This window comes from Columba livia, chromosome 4, assembly GCF_036013475.1.
Source record: "Columba livia isolate bColLiv1 breed racing homer chromosome 4, bColLiv1.pat.W.v2, whole genome shotgun sequence".
NCBI classification, from domain to species: domain Eukaryota; kingdom Metazoa; phylum Chordata; class Aves; order Columbiformes; family Columbidae; genus Columba; species Columba livia.
In genome coordinates, this window is record NC_088605.1 from 13,572,455 (window position 1) to 13,585,538 (window position 13,084).

General features: G+C 39.6%; 1 protein-coding gene across 3 annotated transcripts in view; it reads left to right on the top strand.

Annotated features, from left to right (window-relative positions):
* The window catches only part of CRMP1 (collapsin response mediator protein 1), a 50,429-nt gene extending 38,506 nt beyond the window's left edge, over nt 1–11,923 (top strand). For all 3 annotated transcript variants that reach the window (XM_005501333.4, XM_065060491.1, XM_065060492.1), the window contains 5 exons: nt 3,175–3,316; nt 4,991–5,161; nt 6,320–6,499; nt 9,003–9,168; nt 10,912–11,923. In XM_005501333.4, the coding sequence (XP_005501390.2) occupies nt 3,175–3,316; nt 4,991–5,161; nt 6,320–6,499; nt 9,003–9,168; nt 10,912–11,003 (751 nt within the window). In that variant the 3' untranslated portion in view covers nt 11,004–11,923. The remainder of the gene's footprint in view (nt 1–3,174; nt 3,317–4,990; nt 5,162–6,319; nt 6,500–9,002; nt 9,169–10,911) is intronic.
* Nucleotides 11,924–13,084: the final 1,161 nt, after the last annotated feature.

Below are 13,084 nucleotides of genomic sequence, written 5' to 3' on the forward strand. Positions count from 1 at the left end.
AAAGTGACCCATCGGTTTTCAGAAAAGATCTCCTCCTGAGGTTATTTTCCCACATGACCAACTGTCAGGCTATAAGGCAGATAGTGCAAGTGTGGCTGGTAATATAAGGCCCTTGTAAGTGTAAATCATGCCTGGGCAGAGCTGCCCTTTAGGTGGATGGGCACATATGTGTCATGGGAAGCTGCCACCAATCAATGCTACTGCTGCAGTTTGCACGTATCTGTCCTTGCACACGCTGGGTCAGGCTGTGCAGGCCAACAAACCCAGATTTTAAGTCAGTTATCCTAACGATGCTGCATGGACAGCACTATTAATGAATGCACGGCTGGGCTCTGAGTTACATGGTGTTCTGGTAAGAATACACAGGAATTTGTTCTGTTGTGATGGTCTGGTGGCAGAAATTATTTTCCTTAATTGACCTTTCTGTTCCTTAAAATAAGGACAAGGAAGAAAAAAGGCTTTTCTGGTCTGATCCATCACTATTAGCACTGTAAAGAGCAAAGCTCGTTGTGTGAGGGTAAGGCTCTTAGCCAGCACATGTGAATGTGTATCAAAATGTTTGGCTCTTTACTCTGTCAGACAATGGTTTTCTAGAAGAGAGTCCCAAAATAATAGTATGTGGGTCAAAACAGATTAGTTAAAATAGCAAGAGAATATTTAGAACTGGAATCCAAAAAATGACTTTTTTTTTAAACACTAGCATCAGAAAGACAAACTGAGGAGTCACAGGCGTTTTCATTATCCTCCAAGCATGCAAAAATGACTTTTTTTTTCTAGTGGCTTAAAGTCCTAGATCTTAAATGACAGCAGCTTAGCCTGCTTTTGGTTTTAATACTTTAAATCTATACTGTGAAACTAAAAAAAGAACTGTATATTTTTTCTGTCTGCCATGCATTTGAGGGGGATTTGATGCAAGGATGATGGTAAAGACAGCATTTCACTTTTGTCTCACCCTGTTCATTAGGAGACCAATATTTTGCATTCATTAAAAAAATCCCTTACAGCATTCTTCCTCTGCAAGTATACAGCATAGCGCTTGTGTTGTTTTCCACAGAAAATGTTGATTTTTCATGAAAAACTGAATGTATAAAAATCCAGCATGTCTCATAGGGTTTGCAGATTGGATTTGCCTCATGAGATTTGATCTTTGTTTCACCTGAGGCCATGAAGTAGCTCTCATTGTCCATGGTGTCCTGCTGCATTATTGCTGCTGTTGTATGCCATCTCTTCTGAACTAGAGATGTGAGATCTTGGTGCTTCATAGAAGATGTAACCTGCCATGAAAGCCTTGTTTATGGTGAAGAATAAGATGATGAGATATTAATGATCAAATATACACATATGTCCACTCTTAATTCCCACCACTCTTTTGGAGATGTTTTCTGTGGTGATCCTTTTTTGTCTCTCAGTTTTACAGTTCATCTGATGCTCATCCGTCATTTGACAAGAGAGTGTATCTAGACAGTAGGAGTACATGTGTGGTTGACCAGGAGGTGCTGGGCAGCTCTCAAGCAACATGCTTCAGCCTCAGAAGTCTTCTGTTGATTAGACTGGAGAGTCCAGTGCATGTCATTAAATGTCATTAACTGTGAGAGGAGAGGAAAAACGGGGTTCAGAGGAAGCAACACCTTTTTTATATCTTTCAAGTATAGGAATTAATAACATGGTGTAAGAAGTGCAACATAACCTCAGGGAAATGGGCAGTGAGACGGGGCCTCACTGCAGCATTCATAGTTTCATGGTTGTCTTCACCAGAGTGCAGAAAAGAGAGAGAGGGTAAACCACAAGGAGCTTAGCTGACAGAAGATGAACAAAAAGGAAGAAATGGCATTGCAATCTTCCAACTTTATTGTTGTGTTTGAATAACTGAATATTTAACTGATGGACTTGGTTTAATCCTATGGAGTAACACCAGGCAGTCATTAATAACCAGGAATAGCTAAAATGTAGCTGCCTTTTCACTGTTAAATGTATGGGTTTGCCTTCTGCTGAAAACTGGATGGATGGATGTGAGGATGGTAAAGAACGAGGAAAGCAGCCAAAGGTTCTTCTCCGTCAGCAATTATTAGGGCTGGCAGCCTAGAAAATAGCATTAGAATTACTGATGTGTGACCCTTTTTTCCTTTGTACTTGGCTATTTGTTAGCTTGCTGGGATCTAAATTTGTGGACCAGAATCAGTCAGATGTTTCAGAGCTGGAACTTATATAATCAGTTAAAAAAAAAAAAAAAAAGAGGATGACAGGCTCTTGGGGACATCACACTTTTGGAGTGATGGAAGAGAAATCATAGTGTGTTTTAATGTGCTTGACTCCTGTAAGCTTAATTGAGACCTAAAAATATCACATGTTCCCTGTGGATATGGAGGAACCGACTTCCCCCCCAGCCCCCTGTTTTTGCAAGATTTTATATATTGGTTATGTTGTTCCTCCTTATTCCAAAGAGCAGCTGTGATCTGGTTCTGCTCTCTGCAAAAAAAAAAATCGTGTAGGCTGAAAAAATCAACTTCTTAAATAAAAGCATTATTATTTGGTAGATCTTTTTGTGTATTACTCCATGCCTTTTTCTGTGTAAGACCTTTTAAGTGAGCTAAATGCAGAGCACATGTTTGACTTGCACTATTATTTTATTTGTTTAATTAGAAGACTATTTGACATAAAACTTTCCTTCCTTTTTATTTTCATGGTTCTGTTTTGGAAGATCAGATAAGAAATATTTGTGTAAGAATTGCAAGAAAAATATGTGTACAGGGGAGAAATACAGGGAAACAAGCTTGATGCTTATGACTTCATATTGTAAAATCTGCTATTATTTTCCAACATGGTTATGAATTAATTTACTTTGAGAGTGTCAGACATTTCATACAAGCTTCTGATCATTTTCTTAATCCTGGAATAATCCTTTGTCCTGGTTAGTGGGCTTGTGCCTGATCTCTGTCGATAAGCAGCTGGAAACCCAAGGGAGCTGTAATCTGGGAGTTCAGGGCGCTCCTGGGGGAAAGCGGAGATGTCCGATGTCATTGTCGCTCTTCAGTGATCTGTAGCCAACATGTAACGGTTGCTGACATGATTTACAGCCTCTGGTGTGTAGGCTTGAACAGTCCATTCATGGCTAGTCTGAGACCAAGGTAACCTTGGTGATGCCTGGTCTAAACCTTCTGTGTGTTAACTCCGCAGCGGGGACCTGCAGGTGACGGGAAGTGGACACTGCCCGTATAGCACTGCCCAGAAAGCCATTGGAAAGGACAACTTCACTATGATTCCTGAAGGGGTCAATGGAATTGAGGAAAGAATGACTGTTGTCTGGGACAAGGCTGTAGTAAGTAATTACTTACTTTCATTGGCTAAAAAGAAATTGAGTGTTGGCTGAATAATGAAAGCCAGGAGACTCCTGGCCAGTACTTAAGTGACTTTCTAATATATTTCTGAGAATTCCCTGAGAGAGCGCTACTAGGAGGTGAATTGTTTATTTCAAAATCCTTCTCTAGTTTTATAAACTCGGGGCTGTGTTTCACTTCTGACACTGCAACACCACTGTGTTTTATTAGGTGTGAGGCTTCACAGACTCCACCGCTCAATATTCCAGTTGTGTCAGAGTGGGTACTTCTCAGAGATGTAGGATCTGGAGCAGTGTAATGGTTTTGAAGTGGACCCCATATAAACACGATGAATGGATTGTTTGAATTTAGGAAGTGTCTCATTGCTTTTGAGAAATTACAAACGGATGGCAGCCGAGCCCGAGGCTAGACGATAAAATGCTTTGAAGGAGAACATCGCATGTAATTCATACTGGCATAGTTTGCGGTGGGGTGCCAGTGTAAGTCAGCAATTTTTTGATGGTTCCATGGATCCTAATATATACTGATATTCTCCGTCTATTGTCTGTCTTTGCATATACAACCCATGCTCCCTCTCACACACACACACACACGCATACACACACTCATTACCTTACATTGCATTGCCCTTGAATGCATATTGTAAATTGGGAAGTGGTATTTACAGTGCTCTCATGAACACTTCTCCCAGGCTGTGTTTAATAACCACTTTCTTCAGGGACCAATATTGATGTTCCAAGCACAGAAGCAGCTTCAGATATCTGGTGTGTAGGAGCAAAGCAGGGAAGCAAGCAAAGTGCAGCCAGCCGATGATGTTTCCCCTGTTACTCCCACAAAGGGAAGGATCTGCAGCAAGGGCTGCAACATGGGATTTATAGGTGGTAACATTCAGTCCTGCACCACCGAGTAGCTTATATTTTGCAAATCTCATGTTTTACCAGGCAGGAAATCAGTGTTTAATACTAAAAAGTTTGGCGCTGTTGTTCTTCCTTGGAACATTGTTCTTGTTTATTGCCAGGGAAGACCCCAAAATACTCTACTGAGAAATCCAAATGCTGTTGTGCATGGCTACTGACTGTATAAAAACTTCAATTGGTGGTGACATTTTTCTCTGTATGTGTGTGTGTGTATATATATATATATATATATATATATATATATATATAAAATAATTGGGTTTGTATTACTTAAATGTATAGGTTTGGTAATACTAGTAGTAGAATGGACTTAATTTGCAAGAAGTGTTTCTGAAAGAGTCTGAATCTTGATCTTTTATTTAATCTCGTAATACTCATAAAAGTATCTCTGTTTTAAAATGGTTAAAACAATTAACTGGAAATTACTAGGACTAGCAACAAAACACATGTAGGCACCAGTGTGCAGAAAAAGGGACTTTAGATAACTGAGCAACCTGATGGTCTCATCTGCATTCAGGTTTTATTGGCTGTTCTTTGGAATGCCAGGAATAACATGCGTTTATTACAAACCCACAAGCAATGTGCCTTGTATAAAGCCCTGCTTGATAAAAACTCTTTCATGCAACATCACCATATATGTGAACCACATGCTTTCCCGCATCTCCCTGATTGCTTGGCACTCTGAATACGAAATCCCCATTTTATAAGCATGATTTGCTCAAGTCTCATTGTTTTTAGGCCACAGGTAAGATGGACGAGAGCCAGTTTGTAGCTGTCACCAGTACCAATGCTGCCAAAATCTTTAATCTGTATCCAAGAAAAGGCCGGATTGCTGTAGGATCGGATGCTGATGTGGTTATTTGGGACCCCGATAAGGTGAAGACTATCACAGCTAAAAGCCATAAATCGGTAAGGAGAAAAGGAAAACCAGCAAGAAAAAAGAAATGTCGCTGTTGCTTTTCAAATGTTGATCTAATTCATGTGAACACCTATTTGTACCTATCATGTGAACTGCCTGTTTGTATTCTGAAATGGGTAAATGTTTCAGAAGATGAAAGTACTGAAATCTTGCATTGGAAGCACTGGGATCAGGAAGGATTTATTTTCTTTCTGCATATAACATTGCACTATTTTTCACATGCTTGTGGCAGATCTGTCAATAGGTCAGATCTGTCAGCAGGTCTGCAGCTGAGGTTAGTAAGGCTGCGATGATGAATTTAAAACCAGCTCACTTTTTTGCTTACCTGAAAAGCACCTGATACTATGAACTGCACGATTAAATCAACAGTATTCTAAGTTATGAAAGATGATTAAATATTTTGATAATACAGTTCTGAGCAGCTTCACGGCTGGGATTTTCTATTTAATTCCAAAGCTTTGCTGCATATTTATTTGCCCTTAGTGCAGAATACCAGTGACTCACAGTTGCTTTGATTTTGACTGTGACAGGTTTTATATTATGTGTTGTGTATTTCAAAGTTGTTATCTTACTGTTTGGTGGCTTGGTCTTTTAGTTTGGGCAATTCTTCCAAATGTTTTACTTGAAATTGCATAATATGGCTCCTATTAAAAAGGCAGAAACCTTTAAAAAGTAAGCTTAGGTGATTCAGTTTTTATTTCGCTGTCTTGGGGTCTATCTGTATTTTGAAGAAATTTATAATCACCTGCCCTTTTACAGTCATTCCCATTTAGACACAGGCTGTCCTGGTTCTTTCTCTTCAGCCAGAAATATGTATGTCAGCCCCTCTGAAATTCCTTTACACACTCACAGCATGTGTGTAGTGGGACCACATCCTCTGGGTATCTGGCAGCTGAGTCACTATTTTTCTTCTTATTAAGGCTATCGCACTTCCAGGTGCTCTGGATAAATATGGAAAGTCCTCAAAAGCAAAGAGATAAAGCCCTGATGGAAAATGAGCAATGCATTGCTTTTCCTTCAGACAAAACAATTTTGTACACCTCTTAATGGCAGTTGTCTAAAATTATGACTACAAATACAGATTATAAATTACTAATTGAAAGAGATCTTGTACCAAATTTGCAGTGAATGTGTTGGTTGATCCCCAGGCCATTGAGTACAACATCTTTGAAGGAATGGAGTGCCATGGTGCCCCACTCGTGGTCATAAGCCAAGGGAAGATTGTGTTTGAAGATGGAAATCTGCATGTAAATAAGGGAATGGGCCGCTTCATCCCTCGCAAACCTTTCCCTGAATATCTTTATCAGCGCATCAAAATCAGGAATAAGGTAATGTCAGATATTAATCTTCTTTACAGCCATACACTCTTGGAACCACAGTAGCACATGTTTTTTTATTATTATTGTACTAATATGGGTCAATATCAGATGGACTGTATATAATGTGCAAAATGTGACCAAAAACCTGGTTCCTCTGCAAGTTTGAACTGATGTAACTTAATTTTAACACCATGAGCTTCAGTGGGTAGAGCATATAAATTGCCAGTTGGACATAACTGCCTCATGTCCAGCTGTGCAGGCTTGTGAAGGGAGGTGGAATAGTGACAGAATTTACTTTTAGTTAAAATTAAAAAAAAAAAAAAAAAAAAAAAAAGATAAAGCTTCTTTGGGAGGAGAGTTAGCCAGAAGAAAAACAGAATTTTAAATTGTTACCATGCGTTGCATACTGAGCAGCCACATTGCAGAGAAGAAAAAGCATGTAAGCCAGAGATACTCAATGTATTTGGCATGTCTGAACTGTTCTTGGTGCGTGTGCCGAACTGAGCGTTAGCAGCATTCACAGCTCAGAAAACTTTTCTCTTGTGTTTAATAAATAGCTTTGGAAATGACCAAGATTAAGACTGGGTCACTTCTGGTTTTGGATTAATTCAGTGCTCCTCTGTTGAAAACCGATTGGCTTGGCACTAGTTTGGGGTTATTTGGAAATTGCTTTTTGCCAGTGAGAAAAAAGTCACTGTGTGAGGACAAGCAACAAGACAAATTGACTAAACCCTCATTTTGTTCAACCAAGCATATATCATAGCCTGCGGGGATGGCACCTGGAATTAAGACCTCATGATTTTTGTCTTTCATCATTTGTTATACAAATTCTGTCAAGGTGTGGGATACAGAAGATTTGTTCTAATGAGAAAAGGCACTATAAAAACCAAATGCATCTGCAAAATTTTTGCAAAATACCAATCAGTATTGCACTTTCTTCACATTATCCACTTAGATGACATGGGCCTTCTCTTCACACTTGCCCCTCAAGGGTTTAGTGCATGAGAGTTCTATACAAATTAGATTATTATAATCTGATAATTATATGTGATATATTACTATAGTAATATAATGTAACATAACATTATATATTAATTATATAAATATAATTTCAATAGTGAATACAGCACTTTTAAAACAAATATCATAGAGTGATGTCTTATACCAGGAGTATGCACAAAAGTAACTGGGCTAAGTAACTTGCATTTTGCAAAGTGGGCCTAGAGGTTCTTAGGGACACGGTTTAGTGCTAGTGTTAGGCTGGGTTATGGCTGGACTCGATGATCCTGAGGGTCTCTTCCAACTGAAATGGTTCTATATTTTTGGGAGAGACCTTTGATTTTAGATACTTAGGGAAAAGTCTGCAAAAGGACCAAGAAAAGGACATATTTTTGCTCTTTTAGCTCCCTCTGCTGCCTGCCAAGAGGAAGGGAGAGCAGATTCATGTCTGCATTTCTTTTCCCAGTATCAAATTTTACTGATAAAAAATATTAAAAAAAAAAAAAGACGGTCATATCAGCCACCATTTGACTATGACATTGAATGACAAAGGAATATAGAAAAACATGTCAGACAAGGAGCTGCAAAGCTGTAACTGGCACAGGATAGCAGTATAAATTTATCCCGGAGCGGGGATGGCGGTATAAATTCCTGCCTTTGTGGGTCCCTGCAAAATTGATTAGTTGCTGTGATAGGCAGCTGCTCCCTTCTGGGTATTCGTTGTGGGTCAGCCTGCGAGACAGTGGCTCTTCTGAGCCTGATGTCCCTATCACTGAAAGCAAAGAAAATGCATTGATTTCTGTAAGAGCTGGATGAAACCAGGAACTAAACAGGAATCAAATCTAGAGACCTCAAACTGAAATGAGAGCTCAAATGACAGATACACAATTGACAAATAATGAAAGATGGGTCCCATGCCACAGCCTAGCATACAATTGCTTTTCTAGTGGATGACAAGAAATGGAAACTTTTGAAATTTTAATTTAAAAATTGCCACCACTTTTCAGTGAGTTCTAATGAAGATAATGAGGTATCTGAAAAGGAGGAACAGAGAAAATATGGGTAGGAGATGAAATTGCTGCAATCAGCATAGCAGATATGAGTCTTGCAACAATCCAAGTGGGATTCAGCAGCTAAACCAACCCTGCTGAACAGCCTCTGAATGGAGAGAGATGATGTTATGGTGACTGATCTGACTTAAACATCTTAGGTCGGACCTGTAGTTCTTTCGAATCCCATTTCTCCCCATTGACTATGTAAGCCTAATAATTATTTATCTCTTATATACATGTGTATATACACATATATACATGTAAATGGAGGGAAGAAGCTTTATAATTTCCTTTATATATAAAGCAGACTGTAGCTTTGAGGAGAGTATAGATATGTTTTTAATTCAGCTAATGCAGAATATAGCTCTGTGCTCAGTGGTCTCTGCCTATTGTCAGGAGTATCATTAGGGAGCATTATCAGAGCATTCAGTGTCTGGATTTTTATTCTCCTCTTGATCTAGGTGGGAGGACTGCAAGGAGTCTCCAGAGGAATGTATGATGGACCTGTGTATGAAATCCCAGCTACGCCAAAATATGCAACTCCTGCACCCTCAACTAAATCCTCCCCTGCCAAAAACCAGCCCCCACCAATCAGAAACCTCCATCAATCCAATTTTAGCTTATCAGGTAAGTCAGCCTGCCTCCTCAGAAATGCTTTAAAGCCATGAGAATGGATTATTGGTGATACACTTCAATTATAATTACTTATTTAATCAAATATGAAAAGATTATATATACACATACCTGTATGTATTTACGTATATATATATATATGTGTGTGTGTGAATGTATGTATGTTTATATACATTCTTTCCCTAGGAATATTTTACAAATTGCCAAATACTAAAAATGTTTGCAATCTAAAATCTAATCATCCTTAATATTATTTACCTGGCCCATTACAGTTAGCTGAGGACTCTGGTTGGTATGACTGGGGCCCCTTGGTGGTGTGTACAGCTGATGGGACTTTAGGACTTGGGTCTGTTGCAACCCATGTGGCTCAGATATCTCAGATTTCTTTCTTGCTGCACCACCAGAAACTGCTGGACATGGAAACCTCAGGTCTCCTTGTCCATGGTCAGCAACTCACAGGCAGAAGCTATTCATATGGAGATTAGAGTATTTCTTGTCTTCTTTGCTCTTGGTGCCCAAACCATTTTCTGTGGTACCTAAGAAGCAGATTTGAAAATCCTGCTTTGGTGTTGTTGGAAATAATTGTTGTCACCTGAAGCCAAGTGTGTCAAATCCTTATCCTTCAGAAGTCTACAGCCCAATTGGTAAATAAGTGGCTCCTTATGATGTTATGAAAGTCATTGGATTTTCTTCCCTGTGGGAGCTGCTGGTGGAGTTTTCCTCCGTGACAGATCTTTAGAAACTAAATGAAACTTCCAGAGGAAAGCCCAAGGAGAGCAAATATGTTAAAAACACTTCTAGTTTGTTGAAGTATATTTTTGCCCATAGACCTGGGGCCATAGTGAGCACATACAGATATATAAACCTATATAAAGCAAAAAAAGTTATTAGAAATGTGAACTCTAATAATAATAACTGATAAGTGGGATTTTCATAAGGATCTGAAGTGGTGGTTTCACAGTTCATTGCTGCATCTGGGTACTACCAAAGCATCTAGTGGTACGAATTAGATACAAATCAGGCAAACACACATTACTGTGTTCTTAAGCAATTATTAGTAAACGGAACCAGAAACTGTGATAGCATTTCAAACAATCCTGCACTTTTATGGTAGCCTTACGTTTCCTTTAGTAAGGTGAATGTAATCAGACAGTATTTATCCTAGCAGAAAGCTTGCTGTCACCTTAAGCTTAACTTTTCAAAATTTTAAAATGCAATTTGAAGTGGGTGTGAGTTTACACTGGATTGGTGTTCCTTTCTGCTTGGGTTTATGATCGCTAACATGAGATTTACTGTCCTGTTGACCCATGGACTCAGTAGGGACAGGTATTCTAAATCAATGAAGCAGGTTTGAAAAATCCACTCTGCACATGTATGTTTTTAGAGTTTTGTGTAGTTATAACAGTAATATTTTTTGTCAGGGTCTGACCTTGCAAAGGCAACCCAGTCCGTAGGCTGTCATCCCTGCATGGGCTTTTCTTCAAGTCAGTTGAAAACAATTCCCCATGTGGGGTGAGCATAAAAAATTCCATCCTGCACTTCTGGAAGACAACTGGAGCTAGGCACAGAAATGTGTTTTGAAAGTCTGTTTAGCACCTTCCATCAGGGGTCTGGCTCAAGAGAAACCAGCCGACGGTGGTGTGAGTGGCGCATAGCTGGAACAAGACAGGTAAAATCTCAGCACTGCTGTCTTTTTTCCTTTTCATAGCTTTGTTTCCTGATTTTCTGTTGCTGCAGGAGCTCAGATAGATGACAACAACCCACGCCGCACTGGCCATCGCATCGTGGCACCTCCTGGTGGTCGCTCTAATATTACCAGTCTTGGCTGAAAAATTGTGATGGACAGAAACACAAGGATGAAGGATCATGGGAATGTCTGTTCCCTTCAACATCTGTGTTATCAGACCCACAGTTTTATTTGGTACTAATGGAAATAAAAAATGAAATGTCTTTTTTTTTTTTTTTGTATAGGAAGAGGTGATAATAGTGTGGTGTGTTTGCTTGGAACTACTTGCCTCACAATTGTGCTTTCATGCCATAGTCACCTTAAAGCATGGTGCTTCCATTGCCCCTTTAGTGACTACAGGTTTTAGCTTTGTCTCGTAACTGAATGATGGTTCCTTTGCACCCTTTTGCTGTATTAGAGTAGTTAATGCATGTTACTGAGTTATTTATGCAAGTTGCATTCTGTGAGTGAGTCCCTTTAGAACACGTTGCCAACAATTGACTAGACACAATGCCAAGATTAATGTCGGTATTTGAGAAACAGCACCAAAAACACTTATGAAGGAAGAAAATGGCCATTTGAAAGTATGTAGTAGAGTAGTATAGGCAGCTTCTGTTTCATCTTTAATTTATTATAAACCCAAAAAGCACTTCTCTCAGACACAGAAAATCAGCGGGACATGTAATGACAAATGGTCTCTGTAGCACCTGTCTGTTCCCACTCAGTACGTTCCAAGTCTGTGTCCTTCTTGTTTCATTTTAGAGCCATAATTTATACATACCAATGCCATTGCCTCCCCTGCAGGGATTTCTCCACCTGGGCAGTAGTGCTCTCCTTCTGCATGAGAACTTTGGTACTTACAGGTAATCCAAGTTGCCGTCGGATTTTTAAAGTTTTTTGTACAAAGTTTTTCCTTTGTAATCACATGCATTTTTACTTACTCTACCGTATCAAGATCTACTAGTCGTGGTTCAATTTCTGAATTCAAAGCTTGTGAAATAAAAGAAATTAATTCATGGGTAAGCGTCTTCCTCTGCTTTCCAGTGCTGTTGCTCAATGATGGAGAATTTAGAGTGGAGAAACTCAGGAGAAATTGTCTTTTAGGTTGACATCATGCGCAAGATCACAAGGGTGATAAACGTATAGATGTCTGCATATGTATACTATAGCATACCATAATCTGTCTTAATTAAATCAACCTCACAGTAAAAATATACTTACCGTTTACATTGCAGCTGCCTCCATTTTGGCCAAATGAGATCTAAATTATCTTTCTCCCAAGACCTTCAAGACTGCATCTGATTTGCTGAAATGGTAATTGTTTGCAGTCCTCTTCACCTGTAGTACAGAACCAGTATGCAATGCTCCATGTTGACCTAAGCTGTATTTGACTTCATATTGTTTTTCCCTGCTGAGTGGACTAGGACAGTGTTTAGGCATGGCATGAACAAGACATGTTGCAGGTTAAGGGCAGGAAAGTGGATTTGAATTCTCTCTCTTAGTAAGAGCCTAAGAAATACCTTCATTCACAAACTATGCAAAGAAACTTTTTATGCCACTCGTTACTTGTCTGATTGATGGTGTTGCAGATGTTGTGGGAGGCATAGGCTATGAACAGGTCAGCAAAATATCTCCCCTTGGCCTTGTGGCACTTTTCCTGGTGCAGCTCTATAGTGTAGACAAGGGCAAACTCTTGCAGCAGCATGGTGCCAGTACAATGGTTTTATCTATTTGGGATGCCTGATCACTTTCCTTTCCATGCATCAATAAATTGCATTGGTCCATGGCACACAGTGCACTCCAGATGTGTGTGGGACATAAATGTTTTGGAAATGGGCCTACCTGAAGCGTGTCACTGAGGTCAGTATGGTATTACCTCCAGCTTGCCTGGAAAAGGAAGTGCTTATCTGGGAAACTCCATTTCAGCCAGCTTGGTTTGAAAACCTGGCAGCAGACCTGGTCTGAATAGCAGCTTCTCTTTTTGCTTTGGCTCTGACCTGAACCAGTGAAGAAACACTGCAATTCAGCGTGAAGGGAACTGAACTGATTGCTCCCAAAATGAGAGAAAAACAAAGGTTTTCATGAACAGCCCCTTCTGCTAAGGATTCAGATTCCTGTTTCCTTTTGGCTGGAGACTGTGCTCATCCCGAGGCTTGCTTTCTCACTTTGTAGTCCAGCTGTTCC